Source organism: Paramormyrops kingsleyae, chromosome 3, assembly GCF_048594095.1.
Source record: "Paramormyrops kingsleyae isolate MSU_618 chromosome 3, PKINGS_0.4, whole genome shotgun sequence".
Lineage (NCBI taxonomy): Eukaryota > Metazoa > Chordata > Actinopteri > Osteoglossiformes > Mormyridae > Paramormyrops > Paramormyrops kingsleyae.
The window spans coordinates 34,630,555-34,653,676 of NC_132799.1; the positions used below are offsets into that span (position 1 = coordinate 34,630,555).

General features: G+C 43.3%; 2 protein-coding genes across 4 annotated transcripts; both read left to right on the forward strand.

Annotated features, from left to right (window-relative positions):
• Window positions 1-295: 295 nt before the first annotated feature.
• Window positions 296-12,010, forward strand: selenoo1 (selenoprotein O1). Of its 2 annotated transcripts, XM_023815242.2 has the most exons (9): window positions 300-1,103; window positions 1,362-1,565; window positions 2,569-2,746; window positions 3,976-4,106; window positions 7,209-7,486; window positions 7,601-7,763; window positions 8,000-8,185; window positions 8,657-8,813; window positions 9,400-12,010. In XM_023815242.2, the coding sequence occupies exons 1-9, from the start codon at window positions 547-549 to the stop codon at window positions 9,616-9,618; spliced, it is 2,073 nt and encodes a 690-aa protein (XP_023671010.2). In that variant the 5' UTR covers window positions 300-546; the 3' UTR covers window positions 9,619-12,010. The 2 variants fall into 2 exon arrangements, with proteins under 2 accessions (XP_023671011.2, XP_023671010.2); XM_023815243.2 differs by lacking the exon at window positions 9,400-12,010 and having other exon boundaries at window positions 296-1,103; window positions 8,000-8,232; window positions 8,657-8,791.
• Window positions 12,011-14,334: 2,324 nt separating this feature from the next.
• LOC111845667 (angiopoietin-4-like) lies at window positions 14,335-20,887 on the forward strand. 2 transcript variants are annotated; one of them, XM_023815250.2, is made up of 7 exons: window positions 14,335-14,492; window positions 15,051-15,119; window positions 15,489-15,516; window positions 16,073-16,164; window positions 17,261-17,378; window positions 18,583-18,768; window positions 20,213-20,887. In XM_023815250.2, the coding sequence occupies exons 1-7, from the start codon at window positions 14,481-14,483 to the stop codon at window positions 20,512-20,514; spliced, it is 807 nt and encodes a 268-aa protein (XP_023671018.2). In that variant the 5' UTR covers window positions 14,335-14,480; the 3' UTR covers window positions 20,515-20,887. The 2 variants fall into 2 exon arrangements, with proteins under 2 accessions (XP_023671018.2, XP_023671019.2); XM_023815251.2 differs by having other exon boundaries at window positions 14,439-14,546.
• The last annotated feature ends 2,235 nt before the right edge of the window (window positions 20,888-23,122 follow it).

Below are 23,122 nucleotides of genomic sequence, written 5' to 3' on the forward strand. Positions count from 1 at the left end.
CATTTTGCCGAAGATCTAGTTAAAAGCTGTTAGCGTTGCCTTCCTGTTTAGCAGTAGGTTGTAAATTTGGCCAGTTTTGCATTTTCGGGTTCAAGCCTATGAAAAAAAAAACGTGTCAAGAAATCGCCTTAGTTTAATGTTCCACGGCCTGTCGCGACAGTTCTTCGAGCAATACTGAAATCCGTTCCTAGTGAAGTACTGAATATGACACACAAAAAAAATACAACTCTGCACCGCGGACCAGGTTAATACACCTGAACCCCTTCCGGGTCTACGGACTATTTAGCAGTGGTCCACTTCTCGTACTTGAACCGCACTATTAAATAACGGATCTAGCCGGTTCGACCGTTGCTGCTGTTGCTTTTTCAGGTATTGTGGATATAAAATTTACGATCACAAACTAAATGTCTGTCACTCCAGCAGCAATGACGTTATACAGGCGAATCGGATGGGGGCGTGGTTGTGGCCCGCGTCACGTGGTTTCTTGTTTTGGTTCTTGTCCGAGTTCCGGGCTCGTGTCGCTGAACCCCGGGCCGCTCGCAGTGCATGGCTGCAGCAGCTGTGCCGACTGCCTGGCTTCGTAGCATTTTCCGCCGCAGCGTACTGTCCCTTAGATCCATCTCCACGGTCGACATGAACCCCACGGGCTCGACGGTGTGCCGCTCACCTCTGGAGCGCCTTCCATTTGATAACTTGGCGCTGAGGAGGCTTCCGCTGGACCCTTCCTTGGAGCCAGGCGTGAGGGAAGTACGGGGCGCCTGCTTCACCCGCGTTCAGACACAGTCGCTGCTCAGCCCCAGGTTCGTTGCAGTGTCCGAGCCCGCCCTGGCTCTGCTTGGGCTTAGCGTCCAGGACGTGCTGAGCGATCCGCTCGCCCCGGAGTATCTCAGCGGATCCAAGATCATGCCAGGCTCCGAGCCGGCCGCTCATTGCTACTGCGGACACCAGTTCGGCTCATTCGCTGGACAGCTAGGCGACGGAGCTGCTTGCTACCTGGGCGAGGTGAAAGCCCCCGCGGATCAAAGCGAAGATCTGCTGCGCGAAAACCCCTCTGGCCGCTGGGAGATTCAGGTGAAGGGCGCTGGGCCCACACCCTATTCAAGGTACTAAAGTAGAAAGTTCATGTAGATTTTAAGGAGGAATTTCAAAATCATACTGTCAATGCATTATATTCACTTTTGGAATGGTGTGTGTGCGCGCGCCTACCATGGATAGGCATCTCGGGTCTGTCATGTTTTGTTTCTGAGATACATATTCCATTGCTCAGATCAGAAGCCCATTTGCTGTAACAAATGGCTTTTGGAACAGTTCCTGTTGATTAGCATCTGCAGTGGCTAGTGACAACAACACATGTCTTTCAGACAAGCGGACGGCCGCAAGGTGCTGCGCTCCAGCATCCGGGAGTTCCTGTGCAGCGAGGCAGTGTTCGCCCTGGGAATTCCCACCACCCGTGCGGGCTCACTGGTCACCTCTGACCTCCATGTACTGCGTGACGTCTTCTACGACGGGCGGGCCCGCCGGGAAAGGTGCTCTGTTGTCCTGCGTATCGCCCCCACTTTCATCCGGTCAGTACCGGTTTTTGTTTTAGTCATCTTTATCACTGATTTCTGCTTTGTATTGGGCCACAGGGTTGAAAATGAATGAGTGTAGTGGCTGATTTTTGGATTCTAGTTTGTTGTGGGGTCTATGACCCTTTCCCTCAAAACTAGGAGAGACCCTGTTCTAAACACAATTCTAACTTAACTCGCTGAGGTAGGGAGAGAGGGAGGCAGAGAGAGGGTGTTGAAGGACCTTTGAATTTTTTATATTTCTCTGGAGCACATCCAGTTAAGAGCCCAGTTACATTTCAGTGGATGTCAGTCCATTTTAGTCTGTCCATTAAAACTGTGTCGTTACTCTTATGGGGGGATCCTGGCAAGGGCAAGAAGGGCAGTTACCCCGGGGGTGCCAACTTAGCCAGCCAATTTTACTTGCATGTGGTGCTCACTATTTGATACAAAGTGAAATTGGCCGGCGCGCACCCTTAGAAGAACTCGCACCCTTAACAGTGCCAGCAGAAAACAGCTCCCCCAGGTGGGGTGCAGACTTAGCCAGCTGATTTCACTTTGTCTCAGACGATCAGTGCCTTTGGGGGATCCAGAGCACTGGCAGTGATGCTTGCCTAGGGCACCACAATGGCTATGACCGGCCCTGGTTATCATAGTTACTGATAACTGCAATTAGTATTGCCCATTACATCACAAGTAGGGTTCAGGCACTCTGGTGAGGTTACCAGCATCCCCACATTTGTATTCATGTATGTGAAAAGTGAACAATGTCTAAATGTACACAACCCAGTTGTGGGTTATTACAATATACTCTGGGTGGAATTAAACTGATGTAAATGTGTTATATTGTTTGTTTGTACTTGCAAGCCTTTAGTTACTGGATGATCACCTGTGCTAAAATAGAGCTGGTTGATCCCTTGTTTCTCTTCACTGTTTTTGAGCGTAGATGATTTGGTTGTGACAGCTCTCTGCAGCTATCTTGATTGCTTTGCTCTGATCACATGCATGTGTCTCTGTGCAGATTTGGGTCCTTCGAGATCTTCAAGCCGGCGGATGAGTTCACCGGTCGCCAGGGCCCGAGCGTTGGCCGGGATGACATCCGGGCCCAGCTCCTCGATTACGTCATTGAGACGTTTTACCCAGAAATTCAGCAGAGCCACACAGACAGGGAGGCGCGAAATGCTGCCTTCTTCAGAGAGGTACTGGAGGGATGCTATTGGCGGAATGTGCAACTCTATATTGATTATTATAATGTGCCAGTATTTATTTAGATTGTACCATGTTGGTTCAGTCCAGTAAAAGACCACAAATCCACTCTATAGTCATATCTGCAATCACCATGCTCTTGCATTATGGGTACTCTGTACTGTACTCTGACTTGTGTTGTATATATTAAAATACACACTTTTTTCAATACCAAAAGTTTGAAAATATTTTGTTAGTACTGCAGTACAGAAGCCTACACAAAATTTACAAACAATGAAAGGCCTTTGTTTATTGTCTTCTCCATACAGGGAATTCATATAGTTTTTGCACTGATCCACCGCTACAGATCTCTTTAATACAATTAGTGAAAAGTATTTGATGGTTCTTTTTCAAGCTTTGGTCTGGAAATGTGCTCCAAAACTGAGGCAGCCCCAAATGGTGATAGCAAAGGGAAGGGCAGTTTTAGACATTTGATACCATTAGTCTGATAACTGAAAAAGTAGTTGATGGATCTTTTTCAAACTTTTCAGTCATATTGTATGGGGGAAGAGCTGGAAATGGTCAAATTGAGCCATATTGCAACAAAATTGAAACTGCACAGCTTACTGGCAGCAAACCAAAGTGTGACTGCATTCAACATTTGACCTTATGAATGTAAAAAGTCTAAACGTATTTGTTGGATATTAGTACTGCTTCACAGAAACATTATATAGATAAACCTACAGCTTAATTTCATTTAGAGCCATTTAGACAAGTTGCTTAGAGATTCACCATATACCAGTTCACGTAATGGTATTGGCCGATATTCATTAAAAATTAAAATATCAGTATTTGTCTTATGTGTCAGTCTTGGCCGATTATCTCCAGTCAATATGTAAACTTTATTGGTATTTAAAGCTAGCAACACCAGAGCTAAACACATAACTACTATTTCATCTGGGGGGTACAATGAAAATTATTTGTTAAACTTTTGATGCTTGATTATTTACACTGGACTGTTTGGGTTTCAACCTCACATGGTCTCAGCTGTACAATCTTAGTAAAATTAGGTTGGTTTGGTTGGAAATGGACTTGTGGCTATAGATTTTTTTTCCCCAGCAAGACGTGCTACCTAGGTTGCTCAGGTATCGTGTGCAGCTTTTATTTGTGCAAGATGCTGTGGGTAAAAGTATTTTCAGAGATGTAATGTAGATAACATGATGTGTTATCCCCTGTGATCCAGGTGACACGGCGCACAGCCCGACTAGTGGCACAGTGGCAGTGTGTGGGCTTCTGTCATGGCGTCCTCAACACAGACAACATGAGCATCTTGGGACTGACTCTAGATTATGGCCCCTTTGGATTCATGGACAGGTGGGCTGCCCCTTCCTTTCAGCATTGATCTGGCAGAGTCCTTGTGGTAGAAAAATGATAAATCCCCTCTAATGAATAAAGCACCGGACCTTTCAGTTGGTGAGCAAAGTTATCTCCTTTACCTGAGCAATCCAGCAAAGTGCTCCCGTCACACTCTGGCACCAGGTACCCGGAGCACCCAGTTGATAAACCATAGTCCTCAGTTAATAAGGACTTCTAAGTTCTGGGGGGTATTTTTCGTACGTGGATTACTCATTTAGCCGGATGTAACTGGTGACGATTTAGCATGATCCTGGATCTGTCTGTTTTCCGAGACTCTTGCCGGATGTGTTGTCATAGCAGCACACCCAAATCCTCAAACCTGCTCGGAGCAGGTTTGTTCTACGTTAACAAGGATTAGCTCACACACTTAATCAGTGTCCGTGCTTCGCCATTTATGGATGAGCGACCAATTGCAACCGGTGCACAAATAATAAGAAGGGAAATTCAAATTGAGAGGGTTTTGCGCGATCGGCAAGATCCTTTTTTGTTGCCGGATGATATTCTTTTCAAAAGATACCACTTCAGCCAAGATGAAATATTATATTTTAAAAATTTATTAGCTCCGTATAATCCAATTAGGTGAGGTCAGACTCTCACAGCCAAACAGACCATGTAAATTGGAAACGTAATACTACATTCAAGTGATAAATACAATAGCTAAAAACTGCTTTCACATTTAATTCGTCGGACACTTTTGGCCAGCCGTCTTTTCTGGTTTGGGCCGCTTTTGATGTGTTTCCTTTACTACATATTAAATCTTTGAATTCGTCATACCCCTCTAATAAAAGGTCCTGCTCGGATTGCGTGAAAAATTGCGCCCTGTTTTTTGTCATTTTGTGGAAGCCAATAAAAGACTTGCCGATCAAGTTTTCTAGACTCTATGGGCTTTTCAAGCAGCACGGTCGCGTGTAATCATCTCGGATGAATGGATCTAACTAGACTAATCTACTACACAGCCACTTTTGAAAATCCAACTTATCCCGGATGAGTTTCACCGGCATTAACTCATCCAAGATGAGGCATCTGATCTCGGATGATGTAAGCGACGTGCGGAAAATACCCCTCTGATTGAGCTTTATTTGTTAGTGCTTTGTGACCAAACGTATAACAAACACAATTCTCTCGCTCTATTGGTTCACCTTGGCAGCAAGGTAAAATCCACCCATTTTGCTAAATTTACCAGAACATGTCTCGACTGCTAGGCTCCAACTTGAGGAATGAGTATAGATAGTGATTATATGACATTGAATCACTGTAAATATTTGGTTTTCCTTCGATTAATGATTAACATATTGACATATTGTCATTGAATTACTGTAAATATTTGGTTGTCCTTTGATTAATGATTGACATATTGACGTATTGTCATTGAATCACTGCAAATACATCAGGGGTGGGGAACCTGATCCATGGAGAGCCGGTGCGGGTTTTTGGGATGGCCTCTCAATCAGCCAATAACAGTCGGTCCCCAGGACTGGAGTTGAGAACCACTGTTTTATTATTGGCTGATTGAGAGGTCATCCCAAAAACCTGGCCCTCCATGGATCAGGTTCCCCACCCCTGAAATACATGGTTAACACATGATTAATATGATTATCGTAACAATTACTTATACATTTGCACTACCGCGTAACATATTGCGTTTGGCCTACTGCGACTACTTTATAACTAAAACTTTTTATGCACCAGTTGGGGCAGCTTTGAATCTCTTCCTGCAGGCGGTTTCTCTCTCTTCCCCCCCCCCCCCGGCTCCGCTTGTTCGTCTCACCAAGGTCCGAGCTCTCTTCTGGGTCTGCGGAACTAACCGCAGGCAGCTATCACGAAGCGAGGTCACACAGTATTCAAAACAATCTCTTCTTGTCTGAAGCCTAAGACATAACAGACCCACTATGCCTCCCCTCCGGGGCCGACCAATGTCCAATTTCCTTTCCACATCCTCTTACATGGGATGTCTGTTCCCAGGACTGCCAAAAGGGGCTGTTACATGAAGCAGGCTTTTTCGGGAAAACAGTCATTTAAGAGGCCAGTGGTTTTGTTTTTTAATACCCTAGAGTTGACACTTTGTTTTTGTTTGTCACGTAGTGTAAACAAAGCCTAAGACATCAAAAATGTGGCTCCATGGGTTCCTGGCTGCGACCGTTTAGTCGCATTTTGTGACCATTTTTGGAAACCGTATAACTAAATGTTATAACTATGGCACACCAGTGCGATTTGTAAATATGCCCCCAGGTAGTGGCTGACCACATTGTCGTATATCGAGCGAGACCATCAGAACTCGGTCTGATTCAGTTTCTCAGAGGCACTTACAGTGATAATCTTGCTGATTGCTTGACCTCAAGCACGGGCGCTAACATGGAAGTTACGCAGACATACAGAAAAAAAGATGTAGTGGATGGAATTATTTTTGTACCTCAATATGATTGAATCCCTTTTGCCGGCATCTCCAGCCAGTGCCAGTGGTGAAATGTGCCACTGTTTATTAGCAGGGTAACATTACACTGTTTTTATTCCGTGGAAAATGAAATATTGATCTGCTGGCCAGATTTATTTGAGTTATAAACATGTCACGGGTCATATAAGCAAAATAAGGGCTCTCAAGTCTCATGCCAACCAAGGTGTCCCATTATATAGAATTGATGGATGAGACGCAGACATATGGAGTGGAGCTCTCCTCCGAGTTCAATGCTGTCCCGAATTATACAGATCTAATAGCCACCTACCAGCCAATCAGAAAATAGCATTTGTTGTTTCAGGGTAAATTCCAGAATAATTTACATGATCCCGCTTCAAGGATGTTATTACATGCATGTGCACACATATGGAGTGCAGACACGGTGGAAATGGCCGGGTAAGATCCAGTGAATGTGGTAGGCAGGGCTGTAAAGTGTCACGCGCTGACCCTGAGACACACGCTGCGTCCCTAACACATGTAATCTCACTCCAAACCTTTGATGAAACTTGAGAGCTCCGGTAAAATATAAATACAAGGACCCGGCAGCATTGAAAGACGTGGCAGAAATTGAATTATTTCGAAGTGGTTTAGGTGGTTTTCTGCCTCAGGTTCGACCCAGACTTTGTGTGCAACGCTTCTGACAACATGGGTCGCTACTCCTACCAAGCTCAGCCGGCGGTGTGCCGCTGGAACCTGGCATGCTTGGCTGAGGCCCTCGGACCCGAGCTGCCGGAGGGCCAGGCACAGGCCATCCTGGATGAATACCTGCCCCTCTACAACACGTTCTACCTGGGCAACATGCGGAGGAAGCTGGGCTTGCTGAGGAAGGAGGAGGCCGAGGATGAGCTGCTTGTCACAGAGCTGCTGCAGACGATGCACAATACTGGTGTGGCTGAACGTCCGTCCGTCTGAAACCTGTGACCCTCACTGTATGTGGAAGTGCTTCTTGCATTCTGATAGCCGCTTATTAATCTTCCCTGTCTCATAATGCTCTCTCCAGGCGCTGACTTTACCAACACGTTCCGCTCCTTGAGCCAGGTACCTTGTCCCAAGGAGGGAGAGGTAGAGGCTGATGTCCTGGAGGCTGCAGTGAACCTCCTCCTGGAGCAGTGCGCTTCCCTGGAGGAGCTCAAGGCAGCGAACAAACCCACCATGGACCAACGGTGAGCATGTTTCATTTTTAAGAATTCCTCTGATTATACTTTTATACGATTGTTAGACAAACTTTTGAATGGTAAAAGGAGCTGGTTTCAAGTTCTTATGCTTGGATTTTTAACACCTGAGGTAGTTGTGTTAATAGTTCTTGGATTTCAAAAGAGTATCAAATATGAAATGTATTCAGTTATCTGTACTGGGTACTGATTTCATTTTTCTGTTTTCCATTTTCCCCCACCATCAGTGAACTGTTGATGATCTTGTCTTTAGCTGAGTCCAACCCAGCCATCTTCCAGCTGTTGGCTGGCAAGAAGATGGTTACCAGGCAGATGGAAAAGCTTGCAAGGCTGAAGGAGCTCATGGATACCAACCAGGAGGTTCTGAGGTCCAAGCAGAGGGAGGATTGGACTCGCTGGATGAAACAGTACAGGTCCTGAAGCACAGACCCTACTAGGTCATACAGCAGAGTCCAGAGAGGTCAGAACCTGCTAGGTCAGACAGTGCTGGTTCCAAGGGACCCACTGGATTGGTAGTGCAGTAGGTCATCTGAAGCTCTCTTGCTGTTGGCTGTATCATCCCAAAGTTTTTGGCAAGATACAGGCTTAATGGCAGTTAAGGACATCAGATAAACTCATGCAGGTGTTGATGATGTGATGTCGACTTGGGAATCTGGAACACAGGTATTCTGAATGTGGTCCTACCAGGGAGCGGCCTGCACCTAATGAAGGTGAAGTCTACTGATATGGATGGTGAATTTGCAAATGCGGGGGATCTTCAGCAAATGGAGAGAGCCCTAAGAACAGAAGAGCATTTGCAAGTGGCAGCTGTCCTGAAGCTATAGGATTTAATGCTTAATGATAGTTACAAGCAGTATGATGTGCTGATGTGTGTCTCATTGTAGGAGGCGCCTTGCCCAGGAGTGCACTGGATTGGATGATGTCCATGCTGTGGAGGAGGAGAGGGTGCGGGTAATGGACAGCACGAATCCCCGGGTCGTGCTCAGAAACTACATCGCCCAGAATGCCATCGATGTGGCTGAAAGTGGTGACTTCTCAGAGGTTGGTCTCCCTATTGGTCAGTTAGGCAGATGCAAGTAGCTTTGAGTCCAGGGAACCCATCAAACTGTACTGACACGCCGGTGCCCCTTTGAATGCAGGATCCACCTCGGTATACAGTATACAGCAGCAGTCTGTTGTGTGCTTTTTAATAGATGTTGTCCTTGTTGAGCTGCCTCTTTCTTCACTGATACTTCAAGCTTCCTTATCTTTCCATGTATTTCCAAAACGGTAGCATGAGGTGTGCTCAGCTAACTCAGCCAACCTTGCTGTGCTTCGGTTGGGCATAGGTTGTTTTTGAAAAACTACCGTACAATTAATTGGAATTCCATTCATTTCTGTGATGTGATACGCTGTGATGTGCCGTCGAGCAATGTTTCTTGTCAAAAGTTTATGGATGTCTCTCGTTTTTTTGTTTTATATGACGATAAGCACTAGCTGTTTTGAGGGTTCTCAAACTGATAAACCAGTGACTGAATTTTGAAGATGACGTACGGTGTCACAGATTCTGTAATCTCAAAATACGTACAAAGAAAAAAATAGAACTGGTGAATTCTTATTAATACTTCCTGTGTCTTTCGCCTCCAAGGTCCAGCGGGTCCTCAAGGTTCTGAAGAAGCCTTTCTCTACTCAGCTGGACTTGGAAAAGCCCGGCCTGGTGGCCCAGGGTGGGATGATGGAGCAGGGAGAGAGGGATGAGGGTGGGGCAGGGGAGGAAGGTCAAGGGGCCACCTCCAGACCGTTTGTATGCTATGACAGCAGGCCTCCAACCTGGGCCAGTGAAATTTGTGTTACCTGATCATCATAGTGCCTCTCTGACGAACACATCACTTGACTGTGAAAACAGGGGATGGTTTCTGGTTAAGAATTGTCCCTAAGAACTAATCTGAAATCAGATAATCCAATAGCCCCCATTTTCACAGATTCTTCAGGTGAATTAATGTCTAGGGAGGTCGTTTTTGGCGTAAGGGCTTCTGTTAGCCATTCCAGACCACAAAGATGGAGAGGGAAAAATGAATGTAAGGCCAGTGAGGATGTTTCCTACCAAAAGTCATGAGACGCCCATCTGGTTGCAGGGAAATGCAAATTATTTATACTATCAGTGCAAAACCATTACAGACTTTATCATGGGTGAGTTTTATTAATAAGTTGGAGTGGAACATGGTCCTTCCACCTTCCAAGAATTAATACAAGTCTTCAATTATACATTTAATCTGCAATTTGGGCAGGAAGTATGTTACTAAATTCCTTTCATGACCAGTTATCTCCATTGACTGGAACCGTATTTGTGCAGGAAAAGCTGTACTAGCCAAACTACTTCTGTATTTATCAACTATATACATACAAATGATCTCACCTGAAGTGCTGCTACTTCTATTGCTATAAACGTAATATCAATATGAAAAGCTTTTGGTGAGATGTAGCCTGGCCTCAACCCCCCATCTCCATCATTGTGTGTTGGTTTGGTTAGAAATGAAGGCTCAGACACCAAGTCCTTTTGGGATCTGTCTAGAGTCCGAGAACAGGAGTGCCCTTCTCCAGTTTCAGCACGCGCACGCGCTCGCACACACACACGCACAAGAGTGTCTGATCAGGAACTGCGTAGCTAAGAAGGCGTCCATCCAGCATCATTCCTTTTTGGTGTTGAGCCTTTCCAGAATGGTTTTGGTTACAGTTATGTGAGCTCTGTCACTTTTCAGCAAATATTTTAAAATCTTTGGTTTGGACTGCATTGTGTTTTGTAATTCAATAGGAGCTATAGGACTTGTAGCACAAACGTCTTAGGCAGTCAAAGCAAGAAAGAAAGAAAGTCGATCTTTGTGTTGTTGTCAACTGTCAAAGTTTGTTAGCTAGGCCATTTCAACACCTTTGCTAACAGAATATCGGTAACTTTTTGGGTAACGCTGGGGCACTAGGAGGTGAGTTTTACATGCACAGACGTTAACGGATGGCAGGCTTAAGTGAACCAGGCATTTCTGTCTGAGTGTGTTAACATAAAAGAAGCATGAAGGCAGCTGTATCCACATTCTACACTCATGATACAGACTAAGAGCTGCCCTTTGACAGGTAGGCGGTAGGTAATACCCGCTCCTGCCGGAGGTAGGTAATACCCGCTCCTGCCGGAGGTAGGTAATACCCGCTCCTGTCGGATGTAGGTAATACCCGCTCCTGCCGGAGGTAGGTAATACCCGCTCCTGCCGGAGGTAGGTAATACCCGCTCCTGTCGGATGTAGGTAATACCCGCTCCTGTCGGATGTAGGTAATACCCGCTCCTATCGGCAAACTTAATCATCAGCATCCCCCGGCGCAAATTTAATCTGACTACGGCCAGAGCCGAATATCAATATTGGGGTTGAAACATTTAATTTCTTTGTACAAAATTTAAAAAAAATCAGTGGTGTCCCCCGTCCCGACTTCTTTCAATGGCTACGATTTTGGTGAATGGGTGGGATTTTTGCTTGTTCTAACCAGAAAACCTGCACTTAGACCTGCTCAGATAAGTTTGGGCATGCAGTGACAATATACTAAAAGTGAGCGATGATTCATAGTACCCAAAGCTCAGAAGTTAGCCTCCAGAAACTTCACTAAGCCAGTTAACCGCTCTGTAGTACACTCTTCAGAAGAAATGTGTTCATTTTTATACTTTAAATTGTCAGCTGGTTAATTTCCATATATATTCTAACTGTGGGGTTTTCTTTGAGCAAATATACAATTACTACCTGGTTGAACAACTGTAAACATTTTCTTTGACTGCCTAAGACTTTTGCACAGTACTTTACTCAAGTGCAATAGGAATTTTTTAAGTTTTTTTTTTTTTTTTTGGCGGGGGGGGGAGGTATTTGGGTTTTGCTGCGTGATTGGCGGTTTCAGCTATCTGCAGTTGCTGACACTGCAGGAAAATGCAAGCTGAGTCACATGTCCTCAATGCCAGTTTTCAGTCACAGCTTTTATTACCGATATATTAAAGTAATTTTCCTTTCCAAGTGACCTAACATTTTTTTGCATTTAATAAGCTATATAGAATTTGGTCTTAAAGTAATTTTGATACCAGATCATTTATACAACTTTTGCAGCAATCTTCATAAAATGATGACATTCAAGGGTCTAGTTTTATATTTTTATGAATCTTTCAGTATATGAATTGCAGGATGTGGTTGAATATTCTTTCAGAAATGGTGAATAAAGCACCTTTAATATGATGTTTCTTGTGCTTTGAGTTTATGTTCATCTAACTTACTTTGAGTAAGATGAGGGTGATTGTAACAATGGTCAGTTGCAATGTGTCTAATTCCTCTAATCAGAACATAACATAACATGCATAACATTCTATAATCCAATTAGAGAATAATCTCCCAGCTCCTTTAAAATCCAGGTGTGCTTGCACTTTGGCTGATTGCTATTATACTGGTGGATTTGCAGAGGAATTGAATCTGCCCTCATGATAACAAGCGGGTTACGTGTGCTTTGCACCCACCTATGTTGGCCCATATTACTATTTTGATAGCATGCTGTAATGCAGTCGCTTTCCGCTGCCTCAAGTCAGCAATGTGTCAATTTACCGAACTGCACCTCATTTTAAGATCGACATTCCCCAATGCGCTCAGGTGGGTGCAAGTACGTTTGCTATTTAAACAACATGACAACTATATCGGGCTCATATTAGCAAAGACACTAGCGTCTGATGCCAGGTATATTATTGGGCAGATTGTGTCAAGCTGGCACTTTAGTTTTACCCAGGGATAGTGGCGACGTGTTGTAACAACAGAGGAGGACATCTGCATTGTTAGCCTGGAGAGTTTCTCTCAACCCAGAGAGTTATGACCGAAATGCTGCCCGTGCAACGCGTAGGCTTACTAGGCAAGCGCTGATGAAAGTGTGGCTTATATCTGCCATCTCTCTCTCTCTCTCTCTCTCTCTCTCTCTCTCTCTCTCTCTCTCTCTCTATATATATATATATATCTATATCTATATATATATAATATAATATTGTTCAGTTGCATTTTGTTGTTCAAACATCGCTTTCCGCTGCCTCAAAATAGCAAAGCGACAACAATGCACCTGAATTCATCTCATTTTAAAACCCACGCGCACTTCAATTTAATGTCATTTGTTAAAAAAAAAAAAAAAAAAACCAACAAAAAGCTTTCTCAGATGTTTCATTGTTTTCAATTTCTAGGTCTTAGAAGAAACTAAAATTCTCATTCTAGTTTATTGTCACCATTCAATAAAAGGTTGAACATTATTGACACATTTACAGTTGTTCTATCACTGCAATGTGGTTAGATTAGTTGCCTGCTTGGCAACATCTTTGCATTGGGCAGGCCTTCTCTATGCACACACACGGGGGGGAAACAAAGACATTGATTAGTACCAATTTAATCAATTTTAAAAGATGTTGCAGCCATCCCCAGATACTGATGAATCTGTCCCCACATAGGGGACATTATGAGGTTGCAACATAAATGTCACTTCAAACATAAATTTTAAGCTTATTTAGACATATTTTAATGATGTGGGTTTATCCACCCATCCATTTTCTGTAACCACTTGTCTTTCAGCATTGGGCGCAGGGGGATCCGGAGCCTTTCCTGGAAGCCACAAGGCAGGGAACCACCCAGGATGCCAAACCAGAGCTGGGCACACTCACACACCATCCACCACACCTGCAGCCAATTTGGTAAAATCAACTTCAGCATGGGTTTTGAACGGGGGGGGGGGGGGCATGTTAGAGACTTGAACGCTAGTCACAGAGGTGTGAGACGACAGTGCTAAATACTGCGCTACTATGCTGCCTCAGATGTACGTGTAATACATTACAATGTTGTTGGTCTATGGCAAAAAGGCTCTCAGTAATTGGGTAAAATGCAAAAAGCAAAAAAATAAATAAATAAATAAAAAGCAAATGCAAAAATCCTCCCCACCTAACATGGTTAAGGAGCATAATAGATTAATGTACATGAATACGTAATTTTTAATTGTGACACATATGGATTGGCATCATCCACTGAAATGGGGTTTGTATTTTTTTTATGTGAAATAAATGTTGAATATTAAACTAACTTTACCTCGGTGCACATCAATAATAATATTATAGCTTCACGTAGCAATGCTTACACGAGATTCTAGTCTATGGCAGGCAGTTTACGCGTCTTTGGGAGGACTGGGAGAGCCTGCGAATTAAAGACAGTGAATTTTAATTTAATTTAATCCATCAAGTAATAATAAGCAAATCGGTTTGTTTCGTTTAGCGTTCGGTCCTAGAAGAGTGTACTTAAGTAAAAGTAATTCCTTCTGAAATCGGGTATCTGAAGACACACAAAAAGGCATTGTCTTAGATGACGGCTCCATCCAGCAAGTCCGAGAAATGACTGCGCCTTTTTAAGTATCTGATTACTTTGCTCATGAATGTCTCCTTATTTTCTAAGAGTGCACTTGACCCTAGATGACGCTTATTTTCGGAAGAATCGTCTTGGGTTGGGCCATCGTATGTTTTTCTTACGTTTCAGTTCCCATAAACGTACCAATGTGACTTTCGAGAATTTTGGAACAAGGTCACTTTGTTTTCACAAACAGCAGTAAGCGACGAGTGATGTTTTAAAGGGGCGGTGACATTGTTGCTTAAAAGTACAATTGGCCAAAATCCTCAAGGTATTTCCGGGGTACTTCGGTATGACTGCTCTGGTAAGTCGACAAGTGGATGCACAAGAAAAGTTTCCAAGAAAGTAATTTTTAATGGTAATTAATGACAAAGAGTTTCATAATTCAAGAGTTTACGCAATACTAGCCTACGTACGTGCTGTAGCTTATATACAACCGTACAAAAAAATATTAGTCTTTGTTATTATTATTATTATTTTGCACTTTATATGTAAAATGGAGTTTTATCATTACTAAAAAAGTACGCATAATACTGTTTTGTCACTCTTTAAAAATGCTTTTGACTTTTAATTTGTTGTCGATATATAAGACAGATTTTATTAAGTTTCATTCTTTCAAGTAGCATATTAGACCTATGTAATGGAGTAATCATAATGGAATTTAATTTTAATAGATTTAGCTTTTATGCTATATTGTTTAGATTACATAAATTGTGACTTAGATTTCAGTGATCAGTACAGTGTAATACGCATATCAGAATATGACTCCCACCTGTTGGTAAGGGGTGGTACTGCTAGCTGAGGTGAGGATTTGGATTTTAATGCATGACCTTATTCATCGTATTTTTCTTTCTTTCTGTAGACAATGGGGCAAAAGGCCAATTTGATTGGACTCCCTTTCCTGGTTCTGCTGTTTGGTATCCTAGCTCATGTAAGGACACGCCTGCACTTGAGGAATCGATACTCTGGTGTCTGGGGAATATAAGAATTGTGCAGTGTAACAAAACATCTGGCAGGTTGTAGGGGGAGAGTCGAGGGTATTTCTCCAGGCTCAAATAATTCTAGTACAGGATAGATAAGGACACTGGCTCCTTTTATAGGCAACTTAACTCGCAAAAATGTTTACAACATTTGTGATGTTATCCTTCCTTCACTCTTCATTCAAAAATACTTTAAAATCTAAAAAATAATCAAAAAGCTTTGTAAAGCATTGTATCTGTTTCAGTTAACTACTGTAATTAAATTCAACAAGCGTGTATCTAGACTGTTTAACTCAATTCACTTGACTGTCTCATTGCAGGCTCAAACACCAAGCTCTGTTGCTCAGGGTAAGTGCTTTTGGACACTTTCAACATGCTATTGACATTAGTCCTTTTACTTTAGCATTTTAGCCTTGATTTGCTAATCTGATTGACCAAGCTCCCCCCATAATCTGCCTGATTGCCCAGTGACTCCTGCGCTACCAGCAACCCCAATGCAGTAGAACTAATACACTAATTCGCCCTCACAGGATTTTTATATTCTGTTTCCACAAATTTTTACTGTGGTACTTGCACTATCATTACTGCTGGGCATTTCATACTCTTCACACAGTACTGTTTATAAAGCATACTCTGCTGTCCACACACTCTGCTAATAATATTTATTATTTGCTTTTTTGTTGTACTGTACTAGTTCTGATGCTGCTTTCATTATTTATTATTTTAGTTCATTTATTGTCAGTAAATCGTTTTGAGTATGGAAGCTGCAACCTAGTCTCGTTGTAATCATGCAGTGACAATAGAGGTATTTTACTACTACTTCTTGTGTTATACTAATTCGAGCCTTCCGTCCTTCAGGTCTTTAAAGTGGACCAATTTGCGATTGCTTTCCTGTTTGTTTCAGGGACTGATTGTACTCAGATAAAGGCGCAGGCTCCTGGAGCTGATAGTGGCTTATACTGGATCAAGCCTCCTGGTGTGGAACAGCCCTTCCAGGTACCATTCCCAGTTATTAAGTGGACAAGTAAAAACATTCAGCCTATATGAATGCTGTGGTAGAACCACCCATTTTTCGTAACTGCTTATCCAGTGCGGGGTAGCAGTGAGCCTGGAGCCCTGCTGTAAACACAGGGCATGAGTCAGGGGAACACCTGTCGCTGTGGCTAAGGGCGGTAAATGTAAATGAACACTGAATGGGATGTCAGCCTCTTGCAGGGCACACACCCACGTACAGTCAGACACTAGGGGCAGTTCCGAGGCACCAGTAAGCCTGAATTACATGTATTTGGACTGCAGGAGGAAACCAGAGTATCCACATGGACACGGGAAGAACATGCAAATTGCACACACACACACACACACACACACACACACACACACACACACACACACACACACACACACACACACACACACACACACACACACACACACACAGAGTTGTGTAAACATATCTTTTTGGGGACCGGTCATTCATTTCTATGGGAAAAATGCTAATGCTAACTATGACAAGCTTAATCCCTACCCAGCCCTAACCATAACCATAAACAACCAACAAAATAAAGTTTTTTCATTGCAGTCACGGATTTTTATAAAATAAAAATATGGGAAACAGGAAACTGGTCCCCATAAGGTAAAAAAAAAAATGTGTATTCATCACATTGTGGGGACATTTCGTCCCCACAAAGTAAGGTATACCTGGACCACAGACACACACACACACACACACACACACACACACACATATATCTGGAGACAGGCCATTGTGTCATCAGGAATGCAATTAATAAAATCTCCAACTCCAACTTTTTTTTTTTTTTTTTTTTTTTTACTCTTAATAACCCAAAATAATGACTGATGGCCCTGACCTTCCCAGCTGTGTGTGTGTGTGTGTGTGTGTGTGTGTGTGTGAATTTTTGGAAGCAGGCCTAAATCTATCAAATATCAATGGTGTATCTGGGCAGCAGTAACCATGCAGACTTTGTTCAAGCTAATTATTAATGAGACCGGACAGCATAGCTAAAGGATGCATGCTGCAGTGGAAATGTTTAGTTACCAGTCTGTTTTTATGGATTAAAATGTTTGTCGTCAGGTGTCCTGCGAGATGCTGGCAGACGGGGGATGGACCTTGTTTCAGAGGCGCACTGGCGGGAGTGTGCCCTTCAACAGGAATTGGGCGGAGTATAAAAATGGATTCGGAAACATACAATGTAAGGGTCACTCAAATCGGCAGTACTGGTTGTCTTTACAGCTGAAGTAGAAACTCTATTCCCAAGTTGCACATACTTGTTTGATAATTAACTCCAAAGAGTTTGTGAAGTCTAAGTACTAGGATTGCACGGTAAACTGGTACTGAAAAAAAACACAAGTACTGGAACTTTGAAAACAGTACAATACTTTTATTATGTGAATGGCTATTTGTGATGGATGAAAGGAATGTATCCCTTTACGCTCAACACTGATTGGGATGTCGCTGCTTTAATGGTGCATTGCGGAAAATGAACAAGCAAAGAAAGCGGTGCACTTTTTCACTTGGTTCAGAGAAGAGATGGCAGCAGTTTCAGTCCAAAATGAAATACGGAGATGTTTCAACTATAAAGTGCATGAAAAAGGCGAAGCCCATAAACACGACCGTACAAGCGCTGTTTTAAAGTTTCTCGTTAAGGGAGGCAACATGTCGAACCTGGCCAGACGCCTGTCGAACAAACTTTCCAAACTTTCTAGGAATTCAAAGACCGACAGGTGGTAGTTGACTAGTTCGCTCCCCTGTCATGGCCAGGAAAGAAATCAGAGTGGTCGAAAAGCCTCTCCGCCCCAGTAATATACATATTCATACATATTCTACAGTGATATGCGGTCCATTTCACTAGTGACCCGAACGCGCTGATTAATTCAACCAGACAGTTACTCCAACTGCTAATATTAAAGACAGAATGATGCTCGACTTGCTTTTTTGACTAATTTGCTTACGTTTTATTTTAACTGACCTGCCCGCAAATGACCTGAATATCATTAAAAAAACATTTTGGTTTTTAAATAAAACACAGTGACATTTGAGTGTTTCCCTTTTTGGGGGGGAAATGTAGGAGATCATCAATCAAAATCCATGACTTAGTTTTATTATTAAAGAAAGTTTTCTTGTCACAATACCAAAATTTAAGTACTCACACTGAGTACTAATAATGCATTTCATACTATGAGTTTATGCAGTGTATAATATAGTAGAGTATATCAATACTAACTAATTTTTATTGATCTGATCATTCTTTTTTGGTTTGTATCCAGCGCCATTGGAAGGGGGGGGGTACCCTCCAGTATTTAATTTGGCTTCATTTACCCCCCCCATAAATAGACCTTTGCCTTTAGATTATTAAGTTGTGCCAACACCCCCCCCCTGCCCCCCCCCCCCCTCAGCTGACCATTGGCTAGGGCTGGAGCAGGTGCGGTCTCTGGTGCAGGACACTGGTCGCAAGTGGACCTTGAGGGTGGACCTTGGGGACTTCGAAGGGGGCACCGCATTTGCGGAGTACAGTGACTTTCGACTGGGTAGTGAAGAGGAAGCCTACAACCTGACGGTTGGGGCCTTTACTGGCACTGCAGGTAAGTCGGACCTGGAACAGCCACCAGATGCCACAGTCTTTGCCAAACTGCACATTTGGAGTAAATGTTCCTTTGTAAAGGAAACATAAAGAACAACATGCGAAAAACACAGCATTTATTTATTGTATTTAGATGAAAACTAAAGTGAAATCTAAAGTAGTAATGAAATAGCCAATAACGCTTTAAGTCAACCTTCATAATGCATTCATAGAACATTCATAAGCAGTGTGTAAGTATACCTTAACATCCTAACATCTCTTAACAGCTTTAATATACATTTTAGATTGTGGATACAAGCGGCAGAAATTAGTTGCCTCCTCAGGGCAGCTGGGCTCAGCCTTAGAGAGAGAGTGAGGAGCTCCGAACTTCAGGAGAGGCTCAAAGGAGAACCACTGCTCCTCCTCATGGAAAGGAGCCGGTTGAGGAGATGGTGGCTGGGAAGAGTGAGGTCTGGGCATCTCTGCTTAGACTGCTGCCCCATGACCCGATCCCAGATAAATGGCACATGATGGATGGATGGATGGATGGATGAAACAAACATTATAAAAAATTGTATTAATTAATGTATATTGAAACCTTTAAGGTATGTTAGGATGTCAAGGTATGCTTACATATTCACGTGACAAGAAATTATTGTGTAATTTAACCTCTATACCGCAAATGAAGTACGAATTAGCATATAAAGGTTAAAGTGCACGATAATTTCTTGTCATATCGACGCAAATGCACATAAAATACGTACGCATTTACGCTGTTACAACAATCGATTGCCACACGTATTTTAAAGGTGAATGCGTACTTGCGTACCAGTTATGCCAGTCCCTGTCTATAATCCTGCTCTCTGTGTTGCCCTCTTTCCCTGTTATGTTACTTTAGGATCCTTGCAGTTAGTTCCTGTTTTCCCTGTTTGCTTGATCGTCACCCTCATTTTTGCCTGCACTATGCCCCGCAGCCATGACGGCATTATGGAGATGCAGTTAATGTAAAGCATTACCAAATAACCTGTAACTGGCAGAACCCTCCTCTGGATGTACCTGATGGATTGCAGTGTGTTTACCATTAGGGGGACAAACCCATATCAAATGGTACATCACCATTTGTATATCAAATACTGAAAAAGGAACTGCGTATAGAATTTTCAAGTTATAGAAATCTTAAAATTTGATATGAAGTAATGATCCAGTACATAATTTGGGAACAGTACAGTGTAGCTGATTAGGATTTTATTTTGAAGGAACAATTGATCAAAATTGACAGCTCATCCAGAGTGTTACAACCCAAAAGATATTTGTGGGTTTGAATCAGAGCCCTGGGTAGCATATATGCAAACATTTGTCACGGTCATATACATGAATTTGTTTGTGAGATGGAAAAAGCGACCGCTAACATGCCTCTTCCCTGCCTGCCCTGCGGCACGCGTGCATCCCGTCCTGTGTCTGTGGAGGTGATGCCATCCGTGGAGCCTATGAAGGCATCGACCAGAACGGCTACGGCTTCAGCACCAGCGATCGGGACAACGACGGCTGCTCCCCGTGCATTTTTGGGGATATCGTGGAGGATGACTGCAGCTGGTCGGAGGGGGGTGGGGGCTGGTGGTACAGCCGCTGTGGCTCCGCCAGTCTCCACGGTGATTGGCACCCTGGCGACGACAATGTGGGCTGGGCCTCTGGCCTCCATTGGAGAACTTGGAATGGCCCCGCCCCCTACTCCGCCAAGGCCACACGCATGATGATCAAGGCACAGTGACTGAAGGTCCACTCCTCCACTACTGTCACCAAAGTTTCCCTTATGTCATAACATTCATATAAGTTAAGTTCAGTAACTTTTCTAACTAGAGTCTCTTTAATTCAAAGTCTGTCTTGCAAATACCTGGGATTCATTCATGCATGCATGCATGCTCTTAATATAGTTTACAGCTATACAGTCAAAATTTTAAGTGGCACTGCATGCTTTTAGAAAGAAACATTGCCAAAATATGCGGAATCGATACAAATGGATGAGGCTGGGTTCAGATCTAGTGTGATGGTGTGACTTTTGTGACATTAACACTTTTTGTAGGGTTGGTACTAACTATTGGCTGTAGTGGCTTCCTTTTAAATAAACTCATTTGTGAAACATAGGATTTGGTGGTATCATTATAACGACATTGAAGTGTTCATTAGAGAGCAGAATAATCTACCTGTATGCTGGAGTATACTGGAGAAATAAAGCAATGGAAAATGGCATTTTGTGCAGTCAATAATGTGTAGTAATCCCAGTAGAGAGAGAGAGAGAGAGAATCTCCAGTCCAAGCTGTATCCTTCCCTCACCAATAGTTTTGTTTATTACAACTATAAAAAGATGCATAATGGTATCTAGCCTGGAGATAAATCAGTGGTTCTTATGGAAAGTATGGCTTTGTGTTTTGGTTTCCTCCATAAAACAAAAATAGAAAATGCAGCCGGACTACCTGGCCGTGGATTCACCATTATAAGCTCTTCATATCAGTGAGCTATACACCAGTACATTTGCATGTATGTGCAGCAATAAAACTAACATTGGACTTTTATTCAAATCTGTGACAATATTTACATGCTTTGCCTGGACATTGTCACAAAACTCCCCACACAACTGAACTGAATCACTGGAGCTATAAGCCAGCAGGTTAAGTGGACATTCTACTCACTTTTAAAACTTGTAGATGTGTGTGTTTGCATAGGTGCCGTAATCTATGATCCGTTCTTTCTCTCGCAGGGACAATGTGGTGCTTCTTTGTGTTTGCTCTACTTCTGGGTAAGTAATATCAGTATTATGCCATTTTTCTCCATCATTAACCTGAACCATTGGCATTGGGATATATTTGTATGATCAGCATAATTACCTGTTTGTACACACACAAAAACTTCAAATGAGATGTGTTGGAGAAGTCGCTCTATTACCACTAACATGGATCAAGTCTCACGGTGTTCCTATGAGAATCACACTCTTCGGAGTTTGTGACTGTTACATGCTTTATGCCTTTCACTTCCCTGACCTGAACTCCATCAAACACCTTTGGGATGAACTAGAATGGAGAATGAAAGCCAGGCCTTCACCTCCAACATCAGTGCCTGACCTCACAAATGCTCTTCTGGGTGAATGGGCAAAAACTCTCACAGACACACTCCAACATTTCATGGAAAGCCTTCCTAGAAGAGTGGCAGCTGTTACAGCTGCACAGGGGGAACCAGCTCCATATTAATGCCTATGTATTTAGAATGGGGTCTCATAAAAGTTCCTGTAGGTGTAATGGCCAGGTGTCCAAATAGCACTGACTGCTACAGTAGCTGTAGCAGCTTTCTACTGGCATGCTATTCACATCACTGCCCTTTATTATTACCGTGGAATACTTTGCATTTATTTGTTTCCCACAATTGCTGAAAATGGAAGGATTCATCTCCTTCCCCACTGTGATAATTCCATTTTTTGATTTTAGCAAAATAAAAGCTTACACCTCATGGAGAATTATATACTTAAGTTGCTTTTGCAGCAGCACAGGCTGCTGAATGTATATTTCAGGTTGGTTATTTTCCTGGGGATATTCTGCACTAGAACCTGATTTGGTACCCAAAGAATGGTCTGCTGAGGTCCCAATCTACATTGCATCCAACCACCACCTTCCCCCCTGCAGAGGAGGCTGGACCCATGTAATTCCTTCAGGCTGTATACCGGCCAGGTCCTGTGCATAGAGGCCCGGCCACCAGATGCTCACTTTCCCCCCATGCCTGGCTCCAGAGTGGGGCCCTGGTTTTCTCAATGTGGGTGGGGTTACATGGTCCTTAATGTGACATTCCATGAAGGTATATTTAAATAGCACTTGCGAGATCCTACTAGGGGTATGTTGCCCCTGACGAAATAGCTCCTAGGATCACTGAGGCACACAAACCCCTCCACCACAATAAGGTGGTGATTCATTTTGTGATCATATCGTTAGATCTGTGACCACATGTCTTGCACACACAGGGGAAGAGAGTAACTGACCTGTCAACTGATCACCATCTGGTGTTGAGTTGGATCAGATGGCAGGGGGAATGCCAGAATGATCTGGTAAAGTCAAATGCATAGTTAGGGTGTGTTGGGAGTATGTCGTAAAGACCCTTGTCCAGGAGATCTTCAACTTGCCCCTCTGGCAGAATTTCTCTTGCATCCCAAGGGAGATTGGAGACACTAAACCTGAATGGGCCCATGTTCTGGGCCTTCATTGCTGAGGCAGCTGTGTGGAGCTGTGGTCATAAGGCTGGCAAGGTGGCAATTCTCGAACCCGGTGGTGGATATCAACAGCGAAGGGAGCTGTCAGGCTGAAGGAGGCCTTCTGAGCACAGTAAGCCTGTGGGAC